Consider the following 25,587-nt stretch of genomic DNA (forward strand, 5'->3'; position numbering starts at 1 on the left):
GAAATTGGGGCGTTTCCAATACTGGTCTTTACCTTTAACCCTTGGAAGCGGGAAAATGCTGAATTTTATAAATGATGATGTTGAAGATGAAGAAAAAGAAAGGATTTCTTTTGTGAAAATTTCATGATACAAAATGGAAATAGTTTGAAAGACAGTTAACCCTTGGAAGCGGGAAAATCCTGAATTTTATAAATGATGATGATAATGAATAAATAGAAAAACTAAAAATAACAATTTCTCACCATCAATCAGAACCCTATTTGGTGCTCTCCATCTCCATTTGGGAGGAGCCCCTGAAGGCCCTGCTGGGACTGGTAAGACCGAGACCACCAAGGATCTGGCTAAGGCTGTGGCCAAGCAATGTGTGGTGTTCAACTGCTCTGACGGTCTGGATTACATCGCTCTGGGCAAGTTCTTCAAGGGTTTGGCTTCCTGCGGGGCCTGGTCTTGCTTTGATGAATTCAACCGTATTGACCTGGAGGTGTTGTCTGTGGTTGCCCAGCAGATCCTGACTATCCAGAGAGGTAAGAGAGCATTAATAAACATGGAATCCTGTTTGACATATCTCTTTATTGCTGTCCTCACCTCTTTATTTTTTATCATGAACAATTCAGTGAGAGCTTCATTTATCCTCATCAAGGTCAATAAAATAAAAAAGTATTCATCATTTATTTGACAATTTTACCAGTTGCTTTGTTTATCAAGTCACATAATTAGTTCTATTGCCCTCCTCTTGTGAAGAAACTTTACTAATGCATTTGGATGTTGCATATTTACACCAAGCTTATCAGAAGTTGTAGAAGACTACACTTACAGGATAATGTGCTCTAGCTGTCTTTCCTGCAATATGTCTTGTTTGGCATGGTTTGATATAGTACATCATGATTTTCTCTTCCTGTTTAGGTATCAATGCTGGAGCTACCACTATGCTGTTTGAAGGCTCTGAGATTAAACTAGATCCTACCTGCTCTGTCTTCATCACCATGAACCCTGGTTATGCAGGTCGCTCAGATTTACCAGACAATCTCAAGGTAAAATTGTGTTTAAATATTCAAGGTAGTTGAAAACCAAAAATAGAAACAAACACCCCAACAACAATAACAACAGTATTTTTCAACATTTGAAGGGAATACGTTATGTTTCTTGTCCCAACCATATTAAGATAATATTAATTTGCATTAAACCTTATGTGCAGTCTTAAATTAAGCATTCCTTTTGATTCATGTGGTGTGTGATATTTGTGAAAAACGTTGAAATGCAATAAATGATGTTGTAATTTTTTGCCAAGGAGCAGCAAATATTCATATCCTATACTGCAAAGAACATAGTTTTTGTATTCGAACATGAATCAATTTTTTAAAACGTTTTTTCTCTCTCGATTGCTATCCTAGGCCTTGTTCCGTACTGTGGCTATGATGGTTCCAGACTACGCTCTGATCTCAGAGATTGTGCTCTACTCGTGTGGTTTCATCGAAGCCCGCCCTCTGTCAGTCAAGATCGTGGCTACGTACCGTCTCTGCTCAGAACAGCTGTCATCCCAGCACCATTATGATTACGGCATGCGTGCTGTCAAGTCCGTGTTGACTGCTGCTGGTAACTTGAAGGTAAAACAAGCTTCTTTGATTCCACGACAAAAAATTAAGATAATATTGATAATAATGATAATAATGATGATTATGATGATGGAGAGGATGCTGATGACGATGATAATGATGATGATGATATTGGTTATTTAGGGGGTGCTTGAAATGAAAATCCATAGAACTTTCAAGATCAGGGTTTTGGAGGGACACAAATAATTTTGTTTCATGTTTTTGATGCGGCAATTTTAAAACATAAAAACTAGGACAAAACTGAATGTACAGTGTACCAATTATAAAAGATTTTGCTATCAAACGTCTATTCTTGTACTCTCGATGCTATTTTAGAAATTTGTAATCTAGATACTATTAGATAAATAAGATTTATGAATGCTGATTCTGATTCATTCTTGTTATTTCCTTTAGCTCAAGTACCCAGAAGAGGACGAGGACATCCTGATGTTGCGCTCGATCCAAGATGTCAACCTGCCAAAGTTCTTGTCACATGATCTGCCCCTCTTTGCTGTAAGTTGATAGAAGGAAGCTTGAGCTTTGTCTTGCAATTTTAATGAACATTCTGATGATATTTCTTACGGATCTTCCTTCCGATGTTATGTTCTCTAATTTCGTGATAAAGGCAAACTTGAATAAAGTTTGAACAATTTTATACTATTCCTTTCATTACATATGAATAATTCAGGATAACCAGCAGATTTTTAAAATAATTTGGTTCAAATTTACTGAAATTATATTGCAGCATTCCAAGAGGAAGGGGTATGTAATTGCAGGGACCAAATGTTTTTTGTCCAGGTTCAATGTATGCATGGGCACATTTATTACCCTTGTCAATATCCATACTATCCCTGTCAGGGAAAAATGGAACCCAACATTGCTCTGTCTGATTTCCCCATGCTTTGTAGCATAAGCATTGTTGTATGTACTTGCCTGGAATCTGCTAATCGGTGACACACATGGAACAGTTTACCAATTATTATTAGTCAGTCCCCATCTGTAGAGTCTTTTAAGGAAAGTTTGAAGTCTTTTTTTGTTTAATAGTAATTAATAGGGTCGTTTTGTTTAAAGTAAGTTTTTAATTATCTGTAATGTTATTATTGGAATTATATATTATTATTGCTGTGTGTTACTTTTACGTTGTACCTTGTTAAGTTAAGCGCTTAGAAACATTGTTTTAAGCCCTTTATAAATGTAATTTATTATTATTATTATTATTTTGTGCATAGGGTATCACATCAGATCTGTTCCCTGGCGTAGTCCTTCCCAAGCCTGATTATGCTGTCCTGACTGAGTATATCAAGGAGAACTGTGACAAGCTGAACCTTCAGCTGACTGAGGTCTTCATGGGCAAGATCTTACAGGTAGGAATCATGTAAAAGCACAAGATATCCTTCTATGACTGTGACAGGTTCAGAGAACCTGCAGTTGCCCACTCCAGATTTTGTTTTATGATGGCATATTTACGCTTCATAACTGAATTTAAATTGAAAAGAGACTGTATGTCCTGCATGAAATTGAGATTGCTAGTAAACAAATTGTGCACAAAGTCCATCAGATACTTGACCATCGATCCGCACTATGAAAATGTTATTGGAACTGATTTTAAAAAAAATGTATCTAAAAATACTATATTGTTATTCTTGGATTGCATGTTCAACAAGCTTGATATGCTATTTGATTAGTATGTTTAACCAAGTATTTGAGATGATTGTCTTTTGATTTCTTTCCACCAGATCTATGAGATGATGGTTGTTCGTCACGGCTTCATGATAGTGGGTGAACCGTTCGGAGGCAAGACATCAGCCTATCGTGTACTGAGCATGGCCATTAGTGATATTGCTGAAAAGGTGTGTATAAGACTATACATGATTACAATCAATCGCAAGTGTCCCAGCATGACACAATCATATTCGAAATCATGGTTGAAGTTTGCATCCCAAATCACTAATATTTAGGAAATGCATTTGTTGGCACAATATGTGTCTGATAAAAGCAAAGGGCTATAATTGCTTGTGCTTTCTTGATAGGTTTATATCAATATCATTATAATACTATGCAATTCAAGCAATGTACATGTATAGCCCACCGCATACTATTTTATGATATAGATATAGAAATCTAAACAAACATCACCTGCCTGATGTAGGTTCTGAATAATGATAATGGCACTAGCAACCAGAATTACATGGCATTTCAGCCTTCTAGTCAGAATAAAAGCTGAAATCGCTTAAAAAGCAGAGTCAATCACACTACTGGTTTGATGTCACTATGATTCTACACCAATTTACCTTTGCCTCCTCTGAGGAAGCTGGAAATCAAGTGATATTTTAATTTGACTATTCAAACCATCTAAAGGTCGCAGCATAGTGTGTGGTGTGCATATATCAATCAGCTTTGAGGAACACTTCGGAGAGCTTTTGTAGAAATAACAAATCCATGTTAAATGTTCTATAATTTTGGTTCCCTATTTTCAATGACAGGGACTAATGGAGGAGAACAAGGTCCAGATCACAGTCATCAACCCTAAGGCTATCACGATGGGTCAACTCTACGGTCAGTTTGACCCTGTCTCTCATGAATGGTCAGATGGAATCCTGGCCATCAGTTACAGAGCCTTTGCCAGCTCAACGGTATGTACTGACTCAAATTCAATTTAACCACCCTATCTACAGGCTATGGTTGACCAATGGAACACACAATGAACTGCTCAAGTCAACTTTCTTTAAGTGCTGAGATTAATTGTATCATATTTTCCAAACTGTGTGGCATTTCAAGGTTTTGATTCTTAGTTGACACCAATTAAGTCTTATTTGTATCGAAAGCACATGTTTGCTCAATATCTCTGATTGCTTTGAAAGTTTTCCCTCCTGTGAAGAAGTATATATTATGTTTTAGGAATTCCTTAGAACAACTTTTCAACTGTCCATAAGAATGGAAAAGTGTCTCTTGACATTAAAAGTACATCTGAATTTGCATATGTTATGGTTTGTAATGTGCCGTTGCCTATTCCAGATAAACTCATTCAACTGCTTTCTTCCACTCTGCATTGTTCTTTTGTTTATTTGTTTTTTAAATATTATTTGTTTAAAATAATCACAAACACAAGTTAAGAAACCTCAATCTTGTTTGTAAGCATAGTTCTTTATTTTCCACTAAACAGACACCAGATCGTAAATGGCTGATCTTTGATGGCCCCATCGATGCTATCTGGATTGAAAACATGAACACTGTGCTGGATGACAACAAGAAACTATGTCTGATGAGTGGTGAGATCATCCAGCTTGCTCCTACCACCAATCTCATCTTTGAACCCAAAGATCTGGAAGTGGCTTCTCCTGCAACTGTAAGTGATCACTACAACTATCAGATGAACAGATTTGTGATGTGTGTGTGCTATAGATGAGCTAGGACAGTAGTTTTTAAATTGTTAAATTCTTGTTTTGGAATCAAATTAGTTTGTCTCTGCACTTTTGTATTGATGAATTAATTCTAGTATTCAAAGTTTAATGATGCTCCTGCTGCTTGATGATGATGGTGATAATGAAAAAATATCAATTTTACCTGACTGCTATGAAATATTCTCTAGCTCTACTTCTGAGCAATTCCCTTTATATGATACTAAAGATAATGCTAATAACTGAATCTGACTCCACAATCTTAACCTACATGTAGGTGTCTCGGTGTGGTATGGTGTACATGGAGCCTCACATGCTTGGATGGCGCCCCCTAGTGGTGTCGTGGATCAATACTGTACCTGCTGGCCTGACCGACATGCACAAGAAGATGATCACAGACATGTTCTATCGTATGCTGCCTGCCTCACTGGAATTCATTCGCAAGAGTGGCGTGAAGGTAGGTTTAGCTTATTACACGCAAGCATTTTACTTTGTTCAGATTGCTTCTAAGGAAAACTAGGGGAGGGAATGAAAGAAGAGGAGATAAGGAAAAAGAAATGAAAAGCTAAGATATAATATAGTTATTACAAAATGGAAATAGATTGATAAATTGCTTAGTGCAGAGCAGGAAGAAAATATTGATTGAAATTGATCAGAGATTTTATTGTAATATAGGAAAGTGTAATAATACAGTCAAACCTGCTTTAGTGACCACCTGTCTACAAGGACCACATTTTTTGTTTCCCTTGAAAATGGTTTCTCATTGAAACATGTACTAAAGGAACCTGTCTACAAAGACCACCCGTCTACAAAGACCACTTTTTGTGTTTCCCTTGGGCAGTCGCTGTAGACAGGTTTGACTGTACTAGGTATATCATCTTTACAAATAAGAAGTGAGTGACCTTTGAACCATGACCCCTCTATCTCTATTCTTCTACCCTTGTGCAGGAACTGTCACCGACCAACGACACAAACCTGGTGAAGTCTCTCATGAATCTCATGGACAGTCTCTTTGATGAGTTCCAGGACGACGGCGCCGTGGCCAAGATGGATGAACGTGCCGTGGTCGGATGGATTGAAGTATGGTTTGCTGCTGCGGTTTCTCAAATTCCATTCCTCTCTTTCTGAAGTTTGTAGTCTTTCATTATTTTTGGAGAAAAAGACAACTTGCTACAAACAATTGTGTGTAAAATCTTACTTTCTTATCTATATTAATTTGCTGTCACCTATTGGCAGAATTGTTAAGAGTAAGCTTGCAACTCATTTATGTGTATATTAATATATGTGTGTATATGAAATAGATACCAAATACAACTGTTTTAATGAAGAAAATTGAATATGATGAAGATTAAAACCAAATGAACCACAAAAATTATTTCCTCCTTTTCCATGGGAATAAATTTCATGGCTACACCAAGAATTCTGTTTACACAGAATGCATAGCCAAACATTGAGCATATAAATGCATTGCAGATTTATGGTTTGTTTGCTTTATAGTAAAAATATCAATTATATACAATACATATATTTTCTTCTTTGGATATTGATATAACATATATTTACACATTTCTGTAATCATTAGGGCATCTACCTGTTCTCCTACGTGTGGTCTATTGGTGCCAGCATCTCTGGTGAGGGCCGAATCAAGTTTGATCTTCTACTCCGAGAGCTGATAGCTGGAGGACTGTCTGAAGAATCCCGAAGCAAGTTCCATCTCATCGAGTTTGTGGATCCGCCCATCAAGCCATTTACAATGCCGTTCCCCAAAGAGGGCAGCGTCTATGATTACAGATTTATCAAAGAGGTAAACAGGAAATGATGATTGAGAAGTATTATGTACATGTTAGTGGTAATAGATACATCTTCATGAATATTTGAACATTTGACTCTAGATTATTCATTAGTACTGTACGAATATAAAGTGCTATATTCTTATGATAGTACTGGAGTTATTGTTGTATGTTGAATTTATTGGTTCCATTTACTTGTTTTATATTAAGTATACAATAGAACAGAGAAGTTTGATTTGAAGGGTAAGCTTAATTTCACAGTTAACATAGAATTTAGTTTTTGAAGTGGGAAGATGCTACTCAGAGAGCATTTTGGACTGTACAAGTGGAAACTTCTTGTACATCTTGAGCTCAAAAACTTAAATGTAAAAAAAATTGAATCATCAGAAAATCATTTTTTTTGTTGTGAGTGACAAATACTTTAAGTTTTGAAAGCTTGCAATGCCATGTGATCTCTCCAATAGGATCTTGGTCGATGGGAGTTGTGGGTAGAGGAGATAAAGGAAGCCCCACCCATTCCTAAAGATGCTGCAGTCAACTCCATCATTGTGCCGACTATTGACACAGTCCGTTATACTGCCCTGATGAAGCTGCTGGTTAGCCATCAAAAGCCTTGCCTCTTTGTTGGTCCAACCGGTACTGGAAAGTCGGTCTACATTACGGTAAGCTCAGAATCAATCAAACAATTTATGAATTTTTAATAATATTGTTATAGATAGTTTACATATGTGCTTCTTTTTTGTCAGGATTAGATATTGCACTGTTAATGAGATGTATTTGGACGTTTGGAAATGAGAATCTAAATATTTAACCAATATTTAGGGCAAGCAAGTGACTCTCATTTCTACCAAAAAGATTTGTTGTGTTGCAAGCATTAGTACAGTGTAGATTAAAGTTGTCACTGTGTGCTCAGAGTATATATTTACTTTAATGAAGAAAATATACATTGCTTCTCTTTATTCAAACAGAACAGGAGTAATATAGATTGAAAAAAATGGTAATGTCTGCATTGTTTTATGTGGTGTTTGGAGATGATGCGGCCATTTAGTGTAGGCTATAACATAACTATTGCAGTTACCGGTACTCAAAAAATGGATCAATTAGATGGCTGCTCTTTATAACATTGCACTCTCCAACTGTTTGTCGTGATATTCATCATATATCAACCAATTCTTCTTTAACAGGAATTCTTGCTGAACAATCTGGATAAGGAATCGTACAAGCCCAACATCATCAACTTCTCTGCCCAGACGTCGGCCAATCAGACCCAAGATATCATCATGTCCAAGCTGGACAAGCGCAGAAAGGGAGTCTTTGGTCCACCCTTTGGCAAGAAAACGGTAAGTTCTGTGAATGGTCAAGAGGTCAAGGCCCTCTAGCAGACATATTCGGTCACATGTGATTGCTACATAATTACTTATACTATCTTAAACGATTAATTAATTAATTAATTAATTTATTTATTATTTTTTATTTTTTTAATTTTATTTATTTATTTTTATAATTATTATTATTATTATTATCATTTTTTTTTTTTTTTTTGGGGGGGGGGGTGGGGACAATTGCACTGTACTAATTTGATTTAATTTGATTAATTGAAGGGATATGACCACCATAATGTAATTGTTAAGTCTCATGTCCAGTGTTTAGATAAGTTAAGTCTTTTCTTAGTTTCTTTTAGTCTCAAGAAATTAAATGTATAAGTTATGGTATGGATATCTCAGTGTGCCTTTTGTTTATTTTTCAATTTTATTAAAAGTTATTAAATTAACTGGGATATAATTTTCTGTAACACAAAGAAATTTAACATATTCTGTTTATGTCTGTAATAATCTCAGGAATAATCAATGTACATCCCTTCAAAGAATGTTGGTCTTGATATTCATTCTTTCTTTGTGTATGTGTGTATTAGATTGTGTTTGTTGATGATCTGAACATGCCAGCCAGAGAGGTGTATGGAGCCCAGCCTCCCATAGAGTTACTACGTCAGTGGTTGGACCATTGGAACTGGTATGATCTCAAGGACTGTACAGCCATGAAGCTGATTGATATCCAGATCATGGCTGCCATGGGACCCCCAGGTAACTTATTTCTCATCGCTAGACTTGAATAACAGATTGTGAAATTTATACATCTTATTGGAAATTCTTCTTCTTTTTTACGTGCCATGTCCTGAGATGTTGGCGACCATGGAATGCCACAACTCTCTGTCCAATATTCTACGAAGTAATTCATTCTCCCCGAGATCAATTATTGAAAATATAGAGGTGTTCAAAGGGCAAGAGTTGACATCTTGTAATTCACAATTTTACATGCTGTACACTGTAAGTGGTAGTTATGAGATGTTGTTACGTGCATATATACGTTTGTCCCTAGTGACTTGGGCTACCCCGTTCAAAATGACTGATATGATTTAAATAATTAACTGTCAAAGATAAAGGCAGTGGAATTAGATACATTGAATGAAGATAAGTAATTGTTACCTTTTCCAACCAATCTGACTTTCCCCATAATATCCATCATAATTTCTTTTGTTCTCCCCATCAGGTGGCGGTCGTAACCAGATTACCCCACGATTCCTGCGTCACTTCAACACCATGACAATCAATGAGTTTGACGACTCTACTATGGTAGCCATCTTCAGTAAGATCATGACTTGGCACATCTCTGCAAGGTAGGTTTATCACTCTGTTGCCCCAGTACAGAGCATTGTGTAAGAATGATTTCATGTAATGCCTATTTTAAGACAATCTTAGAATATTTTTGAAGAAGCCTATCTGTTTATTATAGAATTTGTTGGGAGTTGGGAGAACAAAAAATCATAAAGAAGCTCTTTTCGAGTGTTACTGCTATATTCTTACTTTAGGGATACCATCAATAACATTTAATGCACTTAAGTAATACCTATACTAGGCATGGCTTAGGTTTCATTCCATTAATGCCTTTTTTTTTATATATCCTTGTTTGTGGAGAAACATATCCTCTCAACCCTAAAATATATTTTAGGATAATAACTGAAGTTTATAATGAAGGCCATATACCGGGATTGTTTAGAAACAGTATGAAGAGCATTTTATTCAGTTCTTTTAAATCAAAACCTCTGGAAATGAAAAGTGAAACATAGTACTGAAAATCAAGTCTAAGATGTCCTTTAATTTAGACCAGCAATTTTTGCTATTTGTAATTGGGTCTTTTAAGCTTAGATTTTGTGATATATAAAGCTTAACATTTTAGTAATAATGATATTTTTCTCATTCCTTGTTATGGACTTGATCATCATTATCTTGGCAGACTGTATGTATCACACACTACATGTTATAGTTCACCTAGTTTAAACTGTTTAATGTTTTTTGTTGACAGTTTTATTGTTATTCAGCATTCATAATCAGTAAAAATATTATCTTTAGTTTTTAGTTTTTCTTGTTTTCTAATTCCTATTTACCCCCTTCATGTTTTTGTTTAAATGTAATACTGTAGTTTATGACTGTATTATGTAGATATATGTACTTACAAGCACATATATAATTGAATGAATTGGATTTGAAAATCTGCAAAACGTGTATTACCAAATCAGGTTTTAAAAATGTTGACTTTCCTGTATAATCATGCCCCTCTTACATTTTTTACGACATTGCATGGCCATATGCCTTTTCAAGAATATTTATTTTTATGCCTCCGCCACCGAAGGTGGTGCCGGAGGCATCATGTTTTCGGGTTGTCCGTCCGTACGTCCGTACGTCCGTCCGTACGTCCGTACGTCCGTCCGTCCCGTTTGACCGTTATCACAATATCTCAAGAACCATTTAAGATTTAAACTTAAGACTCGGGAATAGTATTTATCACCATAGGAAGACGATCTGATTAGATTTTGGAGTACGTAGGTCAAAGGTCACAGGTCACAGAGGTCAACTTATGAAATTCCTTGTATTGAGTTTGTTAGCGCGATATCTCAAGAACCATTTGAGATTTAAACTTAAAACTTAAGGATAGTATGTATCACCATAGGAAGACGATCTGATTAGATTTTGGAGCACGTATGTCAAAGGTCAAGGGTCACAGAGGTCAACTTATGAAATTCCATACATTGAGATTGTTATCATGATATCTCAAGAACCACTGGAGATTTAAACTTCAAACTTAGTGATAGTGTGTATCACTATAGGAAAACAATCTGATTACATTTTGGAGCACGTAGGTCAAAGGTCAAAGGTCACAGGGCTCATTATGTATGCAAAAACAGCTTGTGATGGCGTTATCTGAACAACCAATTGATGGATTCCTGCCAAACTTTGGTCATGTATGTATCTTGCAGAGCTGATGAACTGATTAGATTTTGGGGTCACGAGGTCAAAGGTCAAAGGTCACAGGGCTCATTATGTATGCAAAAACAGCTTGTGATCGCGTTATCTGAAGAACCGATTGATGGATTCCTGCCAAACTTTGGTCATGTATGTATCTTGCAAAGCCAATGAACTGATTAGATTTTGGGGTCACGAGGTCAAAGGTCACAGCGCACATTATGTATGCAAAAACAGCTCGTGATCGCGTTATCTGAACAACCGATTGATGGATTCCTGCGAAACTTTGGTCATGTATGTTACTTGCAGAGCTGATGAACTGATTAGATTTTGGGGTCATGAGGTAAAGGTCAAGGTCATGCGGCTCATTATGTATGCAAAAATAGCTTGTGATCGTATTATCATTAGAACAGATTGATGGATTCCTGCCAAACTTAGATCATTTATGTATCTTGCAGAGCCAATGAATGGTTCATAAGATCAAAGGTCATGGGCTCATTATGTATGCAAAAATAGCTTGTGGACGCATTCTCATTAGAACTGACAGATGGATTACTATTTAACTCAGGAAATCTTGCAGAGCCAATGAACTGAGTAGATTTTAGGGTCATGAGGTCAAAGATCAAAGGGTCATATATGTTTATGAGAAATTGCTTGTAATCACGATATTCTGAGAACATGTTAATGGATTACAATTGAACTTGAATTTGAAAAATTTCTTCCGTTTCGGTTTGTAAAATTGCTCTATGACTGCGCGCAGTCGAATTCCATCTAGTTGTTACTGGTTTTTTGTTGTTGAAAGAAAGTTGTTGGATTTCAAAGCAGTTTTGTGACTGACAATGCTACCCTGTTTAGACTAGTATTCCAATTACACTGCACATAAGTATATCAAAGCACCATGAAAATATGAATTTTGTTTTTCTGTCAAGCATGTCACTAGAACCTGGCTGAATTATGAATCAACCACACTCAATGACCTTAAATGGATATGAATTATTGTTGTGATAAGAGGTTGAACTACTGATGGTTCGTTTATTAAACATCTTATGGAAATTGGAGCTACTGGACTTTTTAATGAAATAAAACCAGCCAGAATACATTAATGTGTTTTATGATCAGGGAAACTACCTTTCCTTACCTTATATCTTGAATTACCCTTTCTGTTCCGTTATGGAAGTTATGAAATACAATAAGTTTTATAGAGCGTTTCTATTCCAGTACGACTTAAATCCATTTATTTCATCCAAAAATTAATATCATTCAACATAACCATTGGTCAATGATTGTTTTGGTATCACTAACATTATTCAATAGAAATATCATTTAGACTTTTCATTTTTTAATGAATTGAAAATGGCATATGTCGTACAGGACACATCATACAGAATTGCGGGAACAGAAATTTTTTGATGTAAAATCTGCATCGGATTTAAAAACTAGTTACCGTCTATACTTTAAGATTATATTAATATATTATAAGTATGCAACAATTTTTTCTTGAAAAAATCAAAGCAAAACAAAACAAACAAACCATTCATTCATTACGAGGATACCAAATACTTTGTACATATGTTTATACACGTTTTTACCTATTCTTTGTTGCTGTTATGAGTTTATGTTCATGATTTTGTTATTATTATTATTACTTTTTTTGTTTAACTTTTTTTCCTTATTATGTTTAACAGGGCTCATGAAAGACCACTATTATTGGTGATAATGAGTCACTGTGTCTTAATATATCAGAAACAAATTAATAAATGAAGGAAAGGTTAAACAATTCATAAAAATCTGTTTGAGCAACTTTATGTTAATATCTTATCACTTAGACCTTTAAAGAGTAGATTGTGCTTTTAATCATTCTCAAATTAAAGGAGAATGGATCTTTTGAGATTCTGATTGTTATCATACATTTCATGTAATTTTGTGTCTTTGTGCTATTTAAACTTCAGGGAGTTCTCCAAGGCGTTTGAGCCGATCGTAGACCAGATTGTATCAGCCACTGCAGAGGTGTACAAGGCAACCATGTCCAACCTTCTGCCCACTCCAGCTAAGTCTCATTACCTCTTCAACTTGAGAGACTTTGCCCGTGTGATCCAGGGTGTTCTGCTCTCCATACCAGACTACTGTGAGACCCCAGCTGTTATGAAGAGACTCTGGGTCCATGAGGTACATTGGTTCAAGTCATCTAGATAGGTCTTTATGTTTACAGAGGAACGATTATCAAAAGAGAGATCGCAGTCAGAGTACTGATATTAGAGGAAGAAAATATGTACAGATAAATGACTGTATGCTTTGCAGTATTTAGATAAGAAATAATGTGCATTTTAAAACAGCATCTATACGGGAAGCACATATTTAAAGTTCTGTGGTATGTACTTAGTGAGACAAATCTTGTCTTAAGTTGTTTCAATTCAGGTTGTTAAAGGAATCAATAATAAGCCTTTGGAAATTGAGGACAAATAATGAAACCCTTATTGTTTGTTTTTTGTTTAATTTAAATTTCAGTTGGGCATTGTTTTAGGAAAATTATAATAGAAGTCAGTGTCATTAGTAAGGCATGTTATTGATGGCAGTTATTCCCATAACATTTCTGCAGGTATTCCGAGTCTACTATGATCGTCTCATTGATGACAACGATCGCAAATGGACAGTGAACTGTGTGATGGATATCATGCAGAGCCACCTGAAGGAGGACTTCCACACCATATTTGCTCATCTGGACTCCAACTCTGACGGGAAAGTGGAGGAGGATGACCTCCGCAGCTTGATGTTCTGTGACTTCACCGACCCTAAGAACGAGAACAAGAACTACATCGAGGTGCTGGATGTGGAGAAGTTGAGGGTGATTGTTGAAAGCCACTTGGAAGAGTTCAATGCCATGAGCAAGAAGCCAATGAACTTGGTTATGTTCAGGTGGGTTTGAAAGGGTCAAGATACAGGAAAACAGTGGAGGTATTTAATGCGCCAAAAGACAAAATGAGGAACACTGGTTGATTATTAGATGGATATGTTGTTCATTTTGTCTTTTGCTGCTCTACTTCAAAAACTCTATCAATACTAGTTTATAGGAGTTACACAAATCAAAAGATATTCTTTAAATGTCACTAATGTTTGTCTTTTAAAAGAAAAACAGATGCTTCTAAGTAAATTAAATGCTTGGATGTATGTAAATCATGCTCTAAGGAGTTGTTTTGCAAAAAATGTAGTAATTTCTTGCCACTTTTTCTGTGAATTAAATCATTTTGTGTCTCAAAATCAGCTGTTACAACTACTTTGATTGACTTTGTAATCCAAGTTTACTATTGTATTCTTCTCTCCATGAAGGTTTGCTATTGAGCACGTATCCAGGATCTCTCGTGTGATCAAGCAACCTAAGGGTCACTGTCTTCTGGTAGGTGTTGGTGGTAGCGGACGTCACTCCTTGACCCATCTCGCTAGCCATATGGCTGACTATGAACTCTTTGAGGTTAGTGAATGATATCAATCGGTGTGACCAAGAAATTGGTTGAAGAATTGGTAGCAGAAGTAATAAACGAAGACGGAAATTGGAATTGGTTAGTGAATGATATCAATTGATATGACCAAGAAATCGGTAGAAGAATTGGTAGCAGAAGTAATAAATGAAGACGAAAATTGGAAGTGGCAAGCCTGCCAAAGTTAACACATGTCTCAAAGACCCAGTGACATGTATTTCAACTCAGAAGAGATTACACCAGTTTTTAGAAAATCTACCTTGTCTATCAATGTCATTTTGCACAGGACTGAAAGTATGAATACAAAAACTTTCCCTGCACATATATGTTCAGTAGTATCATTGAAGTGTGCTCATATTCTTGGAGTTGTGGTAGGAATATACATGTACATGTCTTCATTATTTTAATGTTTTAATGTTATATGTTTATCATTAACCTATCCAACATTTACTTGTCAATGTAATCAAAGACAGGTCAAATAACACATGTTATTTAAAAAAAAAAAAATTCAGTCAAGAGGTGTTTGAAAACACATTTTTTTCTAATTGCTCTAAATATTCCTTTCTGTTTGTAATCAATGTAAGCTTCATATGATATGGTTATTTTGTTTTATTTTTAAACGCTCTGTATCTTATGAAAAGGTGCTTTATGAATGAAATGTTGATGTATTAAATCTTGTCGGTTTGATTGATTGATTGATTTATCTGACAGGTTGAGATCTCCAAGAATTACACAGCTGTTGAATGGCATGAGGACCTGAAGGTCATCTTGAGGAAATCAACAGAAGGAGACCAACATGGAGTCTTCTTATTTTCAGATACACAGGTAAGGCATCATCTTGGCTCTAGTTGCCTTTTTTCATTCCACAATTTTACTCTTAATTAGTCTTAAACTAGTTATTCCTACATGTATGTCATACATTTCCTTCTTGTATCTGTATGTTAAGTACAATCAATTTCATTCCTTGTTTTTACATCTTTCTTTTTTTCTGCATATTTTGTTTCATTTCTTATATTAGTCAAAGGGAGGTATTTTTGCATATATTTCTTTTTTAGAAACATTTTCCTTTTACATTACATACTTCCTGTAAAAGTAATAGCTTCATTTCTTTGATTTAGACCAAATAATACCTGTGTATTATCCCATTGATTGTCACACTATCTTCTTATTACTCACGAAAGGTCATCCCATGAGTTACGAACAACCTTCTCATTCCTGTGCTTGAACCAAATACAAAATTTCGGTAGATCTGAAAATTTTGAATAACAAAAGAATACTTGAATTTGCATTGATATGTGTGAAAATGAACAACTTACATTTTGTTCTTCATTAGACCAAATCCAGTACTAACCATATTCTTTTTCCTTTCATTGTTTCAGATTAAGCAAGAGTCATTCCTTGAGGACATCAATAACCTTCTCAATGCCGGTGAAGTTCCCAATCTCTTTGCAACAGATGAGAAGGCAGAAATCTGTGAAAAGATGAGAATCGTGGACAGGTTTGTACTCAAAATTAATGTTTAACAGTGATATCTGTACTATTGATGGAGAAAACAAAGTGTAAAATAAAAGGACATCTAGACCCTGACTTATATAGAGTTGCGATTGATCCAAATTAATCACAAGTCCTCTGATCAATCACAAGTTTGCAGCCTCCTGTCTCTTATGTACAGTTGCAATTGATATCAATCGTAAATAAGTTGCAATTAATACCAACTCTTTATAAGATGAGGCGCTGATCTCCTCTTTTGAGCAATTTCCCAATTTCATTAGTACCTGGAATCCCATAAATACATGCATGAAATGTGATGGAAACTATTTTTATGATAATCTAAGATGTTATTGGATTATTTCTTTTAATTAAAAGGTGTAACTTTACCATAGCTACCATATTCTTCTAGCTATATTTCTGTTGAATGAAGTATGTCACAAAATCAAAATAAATAGAAACTGCCTTTGAATAATGCATACAGGATAAAGAACGTACTAATGAATGTATAGGAACATACTATTTTTGATTTTAAGTAACGTGATATCTTTCTCACTCCTTGTTATGGACTCAATCATCATTAACTTGGCAGAAAGTATGTATTATGCACTACATGTTACAATACAATCAATCTTGTTTCAATCATTGGCACCTGTATGGATGTATTGTTGATATTCATATTATGTCATGGATTTAATTATATCTATATACCGGTATGTAGTAGTACAATCTGCAGAGATTGTTTTCGGTACCCAGTAGATTTTCTCCTTTGCTTCTCCCAATACATCACTCCTTATTATGACTAGTGTAGAATTGTTTGTTTCTTTTCAACACAAATCAGTATACAAATGTCTGATGTCATATCTGTATTTTTTTCTATTTTACTTTTCAAAATTCTCTCCTCTTTTGTTTTTTATCATTTAGTCTGTTAATTATTATAATCTTACATGTAGATATGTAATAATTTATCCATGCATAGTACATGTAGATCAAATATTCGGATTTTATTATACAAACATTGGAAGAGAACACTAACTTGCCTGTGTAAACCCCAATGAACCTTCCAAACCCAATATTTCCCCAGCTGTCTTGTGGCGCAGATATGTAAATAGTAATCTCTAGTGTCGTAGAAAGTCAAATCCATTAATCAGTTTTAGATTCCAGCAATGTACAAGTAGGTACATGTAGTACCTAACTCTTGATTTCAGTTATACCCTAAGTATCTGCACCTGAAAGTATTGCAAAGGACAAAACAAATTTGATAAATCAAAAGTATCAACATTAAATTTTTATTGTCTCAAGGATGTGCACTGTGAATCTGTCTAGATAATTGATGAATCTCTTTCACACAGTTACCTTTCATGGATATGAAGTATTGGTGGGACCAGAGGTTGAACTGAGATGTCAGAATTATCAAACATATATATGTCATATGAAGTAAATATATTGGAGTTTTTTTTTTGCTGAAATAGGACAAGCCAGGGTGCTATGATCATAAAACTTTCCCTCAAATTACTTTTTTTTGGTGGTGGGTGTATACATTCATGTATGTAGATATTTCAGTTAACGAAAAGACAACAAATGAACTAAATAGCATGGTTAGCTCTATACAGCCAACTGAAGGTTAATGTATAAATGTTTGTTTATTACAGGCAACGTGACAAGGCCAAACAGACTGATGGTTCTCCCATCCAGCTGTTCAATCTCTTCATTGAGCGTGTCAGAGAACAGCTTCATGTGGTTCTGGCAATGAGCCCTATAGGAGATGCCTTCAGGAACAGACTTAGGAAGTTCCCTTCTCTCGTCAACTGTTGTACCATCGATTGGTTCCAGGTACACCCACCCTCTTATTTCATCTTTCAAAGATTTTCCTGAAATGCTTTTTGTATGTTGAGAGCTTATAAATAGTTTGAAGGAATTAAAAATAAAAATAAAGTAAAGTATACAACAGTTGGTCAATTACTAATGCCTCTGTTTCAAATGTCTTAAAATGAAAGAAAAGAGTTTGGAGTTCTAGAGCCATTAATTGTTAGTGTTTGTAGAGAGATTACATTTATAAAATTGGATGTGTATCATCTTGGTCTCGAATGACTATGGTACAGCATCTGAAATATTATAGGTATCATTGAAATGATATACTTATTTTCAGGTGATAATATTTGCTATCTTTAGGGGTTTATATGGTGGGCACCTTGAATATAAATGTAGCTATTGGTTCTCGGCTTGTGGATATGTAGAATAACAAAAAGGATATATTGATCTTATTCTCCATTACAGTCGTGGCCAGAAGATGCTCTGCAGGCTGTTGCATCCCGCTTCTTGGGCGACGTTGAGATGGATGACGACATCAAATCGGGCTGCATCAACATATGTAAGCTGTTCCACACCACCACCCGTACCCTCTCTCAGAAGTTCAAGGATGAGCTGGAGAGACACAACTACGTGACTCCCACCTCCTACCTGGAGCTGATCAATACATTCAAGACTCTACTCAACAAGAAGAGAATGTAAGTTAATTGTCTGAAAGCATGGTTCAGTTCTGCCTTTATGATTCGTTTGTCGTTGTTTTTTACTAGCACATATGATTATGTTTCCGTTTCAATATAATGCTTCATTCATGAGCTACCATTATTTTTTATGTCAGTGTCCTGTTTTGTACTTGATAGTAGTTAAGCTGAAGAGTATTAACTATAGTTACAAAAATAAATTAAAAGTTTTTTGGGGGCTGGCTAACGGTGCAAACTTTATTGTCTATCAAGATATACAGATGCCAACAATAATCTTTAACCAGTGTAAAGCATAGTATCTATGTATTTATGAAAGAGGTGTGTGAGAATAGAGAAAATGGCAGCCAGGAGATTGGCTGTATTGAGAATTCAGTCTTTGCTGTTGACCTCACATAATGACCATGCTCAATGAAGATTGGGATATAGAACTATATGAGTGCTCATCACAGTCGCATGACTCAAGGCCTGGTTGATTTTGTGTTTTCAGGGAGGTGTATCGTAACAAGCGTCGCTATGAGGTTGGTCTTGAGAAGCTCCAGTCAGCCGCCTCACAGGTCTCTACTATGCAGGGGGAGCTTGAAGAGCTTCAACCTCAGCTGGTGGTCGCTAGCGTGGAGGTCGATGAAATCATGGTCGTCATCGAGAAGGAATCTATCGAGGTTGCCAAGACTGCGAAGGTAACAAATTCAAAAGGGTTTCATAAGATCAGTGACAAACAACCCAACCTTTAAAACTGATTGCTAAGTATATATTCCTAACTTATTTTACACAAAAATAATCAGAATGCAAAATTAATAATCCTTACAAGAAATTTTTCAAAATTTGTTGGATATTAACAAATGAAGACCTTTATGAATGATTTCCTAATTCCATCAAAATAATCATAACAAAAACTTTGTATCAAGTTGCTGCACATACTGGAAAAGTGTGTGACTATGAAATATAATAGTAACAATGATGGTGATGTGTTGTATAGCACTGGTATTTCTGCAAACTCCAATGCTCATGGTGCTTGGCACATGATCAGCCTCATATTTAAGTCGATGTAAGTATATATGCAACTGATGATTCTGATTTTTGAAAATGTGGTTTTTATATCTCGCTAGATTGTGAAAGCTGATGAGGAGGTGGCTAACGGGCAAGCCATGGCTGCCAAGGCTATCAAAGATGAGTGCGATGCGGATCTAGCTGTAGCTCTTCCCATCCTGGAGTCTGCTCTATCGGCTCTTAACACTCTCACACCACAGGTAAGAGAATCAGGGTTGGACCAACATAAACAAGCCATTACAGGAGGTTTTAGGGTTTGAACAAGTTCTTTTTTTGTTAACCTGAAAACAATCTGTTTTCATATTGCAACCTTTGCTAATTATGTTTCGAAATCATTGCCAACAGGAGCTAGGTAATTCCTCAAATAAATATTGGATGCAAAGAAGAATTAAATAGTTAATTGAATGATAACTAGTAATTTCAACATTATTGAATTCTGTGGGATCTTTGAGTTTATATTGTGTTTCCAGCAGAAGGAGTAATCAATCCATACTGGTACATGTATTAGTTCACACACAGAGACTAAGATAAGATGTCAGTACTGTGGCACCTCAACATCCAGTTTTAGGCAGCCGATATATATGTGGTTTGAGTAGTATTATCATTTTCCAATGCATTCAAGTAATTTCTTATTGTTTGATTATCACTTTTGCTTGTCAGGATATCACTGTAGTAAAGGCTATGAAGAGCCCTCCTGCCGGTGTTAGGCTTGTGATGGAAGCCGTCTGCATCCTGAAGGGACTCAAACCTGACAGGATCCCAGACCCCGGTGGCTCCGGTAAGAAGATTGAAGACTTCTGGGGCCCATCCAAGAGGATGCTTGGAGACATGAAGTTCTTGCAGAGTCTGCACGAGTATGACAAGGTCAGTTCAGTTGTCATGGTGATAATGGGATTAGGATCTTAAAGACCCTATCCGATGAAAAACAACTATATATATGTGGAAAACTGAATGAATGTAGAATACAGATATAAAGGATTAGTATTTTCCCTTTCAGTATTGCACAAATGCAAATTATCACTTTGGAAAGGGTCTTTAAAAAATCATAAGTTGACTCATGTGTATGAGATTTGGTATGTGTAAGAAATATAGAGAATTTATTTTATAATTAACCAAAAAAACACAACATAAATATTATGCTGTTAGCCAGTAGGAACCACAGAGGAAATTGATTTTTTTCACTTTTAAGAGTTCATACTGTTATAAGGTTTTCTGTTAGTTCTACAACATGAATTAAAGAAGAGGAGATAGAGAACATGTTGATCGAGATGATGGTGATGGTGGTTGTAATTGCAAGTAGAGAACGGTTAGGAGAAAGATATGGAGATGGTGGTGATAAGGATGTAAAAGGAATATGGACAGGAGGAGGAGGATGGGTTTTTATGAAGGTGTGATGAGTTGGATGAATTTTAACATGTTTACAATTGATAAGGGGGAAGAGGATGATGGTAGGATGGGGAAAAAAGGCAGAAATGACAAAACATTAAGGAGAAACAAGACAAGTACCGGTAGTTCATAATGAATAACAAATTTTAAAAAATGAAAAAGAGATAATTTTCTTTCAAAATCTTAATTATATTAAAGACAACCTGTGCAAGAATCTCACCAGCTCAACTATATAAAAATCCTACTGTACAAAGATGTCATTGAAGTTTCTTGCATATTTATTTCTTTCTTTGTAGGATAACATTCCTGCAAACATCATAAAGACAATCCGTACCAAGTACGTCCCCAATCCAGATTTTGATCCTGTTAAGATCCGACAAGCCTCTACAGCCTGCGAGGGTCTCTGCAAGTGGTGTCGTGCCATGGAATCATATGACAAGTAAGATTGACTATTACTGAATGAGTCTGGAAATCATATGAAACAGTGAAATATTGTTATGATTACATGTAACATCTGGATTTGGGGATGCCAACATAACATAATGAGGTCATCACTGGTAACAAGCTGGCAACATGAGTTTTCATTTTCAGAAATATGTTCATCAGAGCAACTACTCTTTTTCCAAAATCATACCAACTCTACATGAATATGAATGTAATTCAAAGCTGAAAAGATCTTCTCTCAAGTAGATATTAGCAGAATCGTAGAAGAAAAAATCAAATAAGTTAAAGGAAAAGGAGGATTTTTACAAGCATTATGCACTCTTTCATGCTCTGTTTCTGTCTCTCTGTTGGTAGCTGTTTGTGATCTCATTATTATAATGACAGTAGTTATAATTAATATCACAAATGATGGGTACCCTCTCTAAAGAGAGACAGAATTGTGTAAATATTCAGTGATTCCTCTATAACACTGTGTGATGTCTTTCGAATCTTCAGAGTGGCTAAAGTGGTAGCGCCCAAGCAGGAAGCTCTGGCCGCTGCTGAGGGTGAGCTCAAGGTAGCCATGGGTAGCCTGGAGAAGAAACGAGCAGCCCTCAAGGAGGTCCAGGACAAACTCAAGAAACTGGAAGTAAGTGGGATGAGGACAATTCTGGAACCCGTTTCACAAAGCCTTTTTTCAATGACAAATGACAAAAACCAGTGACAAATATGTTGATAACTAATCAGAAGCAAGGATTTCAGAAGCTTATAACAAAAACTGTCATATTTCACTGATGACAAGTTTTGTGAAACGCCCCCCTGGTCATGCTGTGTCAGGGGCCCCTTTTAGGCATTAAAAAAAAGGGAAATCAATCATTCAAACAGAGAGCCTATTAGCTAATCAGTTTCCCCATCTTATGAAGAGTTGTGATTGATCAAAATCAATCTCAAGTCCTCCAATCAATTGCAATTTTGCAGTCTTGTTTCTCTCATGTACATAGTAGCAATTGATATTAATCGCAAAGAAGTTGTAATCATTATTAACTCTTTATAAGACGGGCCCAGGATTTACAATTCTATTTTATTGACAGAGGAAACCTAATTGGCTTTATGTTGTGAGAAATTCATATCTGGTTACTATTGATTACTGTGTGTAGCAGGGCCTTGTAACCTATTACTATAATTCACTTATCAGCATTTTGTTCGCTTCAATCTGTAGATGTAATTTTGTGCTCCAAAATCAGATTTTGCAGCCCCGGAATACTCTGTCTTCTTGTTCCTGCTTGTTCCTAACAATGCTTGAAATACTGTTTTATGGTTCATCAAATATTTTATGGATAATGCTGCTACTAGTTCTATGGCATCAGAAGGCTAATGATAAACATCAAAGTGTACCATTGAAATGACATTCCTTTGCCTGTAGAGTTTGTTATTAGATAGTGGAAAATATTGTGAGCGTTTTTTTCAAGAATTTTAACATGTACTCTTCCTTGGCCTGAAAGGTTTCAAATGAGACCTATGATCTGTGATATTGCAAGTGTACATCTAGTTTCACCAAGACTTGATTTGAACATCACACAAATGGCATCCCATGTTTATCTGCCAGCCTAGTATAAGACAAGATGCCAATCTAGGTTTTGCTGGTACTCTGCTACATGGACATGTATGAAGTCATAATGCTGTTGCCAATAGTTACTTATGAAAACAAATCCTTGAATTCTTTTTTTACCAGGACAAGCTTGAAGCTAACAAGAAGAAGAAGCTTGATCTTGAGAATCAAGTGGGCCTGTGTTCTAAGAAGCTTGAAAGAGCTGAGCAACTCATTGGTGGACTAGGAGGAGAGAAAGACAGGTCAGACTAATGTCTTAATGTAGCATGTAGCGTAGTGGTTTATCCTTGTGGTGTACATTTAGTGGGTCGTCGGTTCAAATCTTGGCATGTTGTTTATGTCTCTGCCCAACGAAGATGTTGTCAGAGGCATAACAATACACTTACATGATTATGTGAACTCTACTTTATCATGATATATTCATTACTCTACAATAGTCTGTTAATCATGAAGTCAGAAATAGGGCAGTTCACAAAGCATTCTGTTTACAGTGAGTCCTTGGCAATGACTTAATTGACTCCATTAGCTATTTCAAATTTCTTGTTATTAATGAGATGCCCCCTCTTTTACTTTAACTCATATTATGTACAATAGGCTATTGTATATTTTTTAATGGGATTTCAGGCTTAACTTCTCTGTGTATACATTTTTCATGTGAAGCATTTGACTCTCTCCCGGCTAACCTTCAGTAATTCAAGGACATGAATTGATGCCCTGAATATTCCATATTTCTAATCAAGCATTGAATTATTTAACATACCTCAAAATTCTTTGTTGTTTAGATGGAACCAATCAGCTGCTGACCTTGGCAAACTCTACATCAACCTGACTGGTGATGTGCTCATTTCTTCTGGTCTAGTTGCATACCTAGGTGCATTCACTTCTGCCTACAGACTGGTGAGTTGAAACTAGTATAGTCTTTAATTTTTACTATAGCATCATATGATATATTATGGATGTTCTTTTGCTGTAGCCTTGAATGGTAGCTATCAACTTTTGGTGAATAGCCTATACACAAGAGGTAGGGCGCAAATTGAGTCTTAATGAATGCATACTGTATCCACAAAGGTTGCTATGACTACCACAGCTGTCATGCCTGATGCTTTGCCCACCAGTGCAACAACTCCAATCTAATGAAGTACAATGTCATTGAAGAGAATAGAATGATTAATCAAAACATTCTGTAAGTTGCACAGAGTTTAAGACCTCATTGCCTAGGTTCAATGTAAAAAGAAAGATTTGATTAGATAAAACAGTGCATTAATTAAAGCAAAAGCTTTAAATAATAATAATAACAATAATAATATTGGATATTTATATGGCGCACATATCCACCCTGCAGGGTGCTCAAAGCGCTTATATTACCCCGGCTCTGCTAGGCTACCGATGTGTGCTCAAAGCATTCAAGGAATTACTTCCTGCCGGTCCTCATTTACTTCACCTGGGTAGAGTGTGGCAAATGTAGATCAATGTCTTGCCAAAGGACATTAGTGACATTAAAGATCAGAAATCTTTGGAAATTACTTGAATGGATTCATTATAAGTAACTTGAATAGTTCACTGTTCAAGCTAGCACAACTTGCAGGAGGAATATATTTACTGTATAAAAATAAAGTGCATGTTAGCAAGGCCTTTGATAAAACTGAACATAAAACAAAAACTCCATATTAAATCAAATTTATCAGGGTTCTTTTCAATCTTAAACCTGCAACTTGGAACCCTAGTAGACGGGAAAACAACTCAAGTAGCTAATCAGTTTAATGGAGTACAATGGAAGAGCAAGCAAGTCATGGATTCCAAAGCAGCCATTGTTTCATATGTCTCATAGCAAGCAATGATATTGCATTTTCTCTTTCAGGTCTGACATCTTGTGTTATTTCTAGCCATTTTTAGATGGAAGTTTGTAGAGTTTTACAGCTTTTGGGAACAGAATGTTAATGTTCCATTTGAATGCAAAGTTCTTTAATTGTTGTAATTGCCATTGCATCAATGTTCAAGCCATCTAACTTCATCATTTATATTAAGCCAAGCATTGTTTTCTTTAAGTGCTCAGTATCATTGCTATTCTCTTATGTACAAATCAGTCCATCACACATTTGTTGCTAGGTTTTTTCTGAACAATTTACTTCAGAGAGCGCTACACTACTCACACATTTCATCTCTGTTTAATACATTCATGTATTTTTCCCGCTCCATGAGTCCTCCTCATTCTATGAGACATTAATATGAGCTGTTGATTAATATTTGAGTGCATGAGTATAAATTCCTGGGTTGGTTTAACCCACCTCTCTTGAGTAAGCTTGCCTCAATCTTTCCTCCCTTTGATGATGTATGGATGGTTTGCCTGTTGACAGTAGTTTGCAGGCTCGAACCCTTGTTGGTCGTAATGCACAACAGAGGGTCTGAACTTAAAGACTATATAGAGACTGCAGTCAATAGGCTCTGTACTGTAGCTACTCCTGTTTGACGCAACTAGAGATTTAAAGACTTAGGCTTTGCTCCAGACTTTATGAACTGGTGTTTAAGTGTCAAATGATAGTCTGTGCCAGCAGACTATGTTGAAAGGGTGCTGCATC

At 35.9% G+C, this 25,587-nt stretch overlaps 1 protein-coding gene across 2 annotated transcripts in view; it reads left to right on the forward strand.

Moving 5' to 3' along the window:
* LOC581061 (dynein heavy chain 7, axonemal) overlaps nt 1–25,587 on the forward strand; it is a 100,825-nt gene that overhangs the window by 23,099 nt on the left and 52,139 nt on the right. For both annotated transcript variants that reach the window (XM_030974889.1, XM_030974888.1), the window contains exons 27-55: nt 253–524; nt 904–1,031; nt 1,392–1,604; nt 2,007–2,105; nt 2,822–2,956; nt 3,329–3,442; nt 4,076–4,225; nt 4,756–4,938; nt 5,268–5,447; nt 5,939–6,070; nt 6,573–6,794; nt 7,245–7,442; nt 7,965–8,120; nt 8,693–8,861; nt 9,328–9,454; nt 13,028–13,244; nt 13,675–13,991; nt 14,403–14,544; nt 15,263–15,376; nt 15,931–16,049; nt 17,692–17,872; nt 18,317–18,546; nt 19,034–19,223; nt 19,653–19,793; nt 20,254–20,457; nt 21,276–21,418; nt 21,919–22,051; nt 23,135–23,253; nt 23,794–23,908. In XM_030974889.1, coding sequence (XP_030830749.1) covers nt 253–524; nt 904–1,031; nt 1,392–1,604; nt 2,007–2,105; nt 2,822–2,956; nt 3,329–3,442; nt 4,076–4,225; nt 4,756–4,938; nt 5,268–5,447; nt 5,939–6,070; nt 6,573–6,794; nt 7,245–7,442; nt 7,965–8,120; nt 8,693–8,861; nt 9,328–9,454; nt 13,028–13,244; nt 13,675–13,991; nt 14,403–14,544; nt 15,263–15,376; nt 15,931–16,049; nt 17,692–17,872; nt 18,317–18,546; nt 19,034–19,223; nt 19,653–19,793; nt 20,254–20,457; nt 21,276–21,418; nt 21,919–22,051; nt 23,135–23,253; nt 23,794–23,908 — 4,843 coding nt within the window. The remainder of the gene's footprint in view (nt 1–252; nt 525–903; nt 1,032–1,391; nt 1,605–2,006; nt 2,106–2,821; nt 2,957–3,328; nt 3,443–4,075; nt 4,226–4,755; nt 4,939–5,267; nt 5,448–5,938; nt 6,071–6,572; nt 6,795–7,244; nt 7,443–7,964; nt 8,121–8,692; nt 8,862–9,327; nt 9,455–13,027; nt 13,245–13,674; nt 13,992–14,402; nt 14,545–15,262; nt 15,377–15,930; nt 16,050–17,691; nt 17,873–18,316; nt 18,547–19,033; nt 19,224–19,652; nt 19,794–20,253; nt 20,458–21,275; nt 21,419–21,918; nt 22,052–23,134; nt 23,254–23,793; nt 23,909–25,587) is intronic.

The sequence above is a fragment of the Strongylocentrotus purpuratus genome, unplaced genomic scaffold, assembly GCF_000002235.5.
Source record: "Strongylocentrotus purpuratus isolate Spur 01 unplaced genomic scaffold, Spur_5.0 spur5_scaffold_7, whole genome shotgun sequence".
In the NCBI taxonomy this organism is placed as follows: Eukaryota; Metazoa; Echinodermata; class Echinoidea; order Camarodonta; family Strongylocentrotidae; genus Strongylocentrotus; species Strongylocentrotus purpuratus.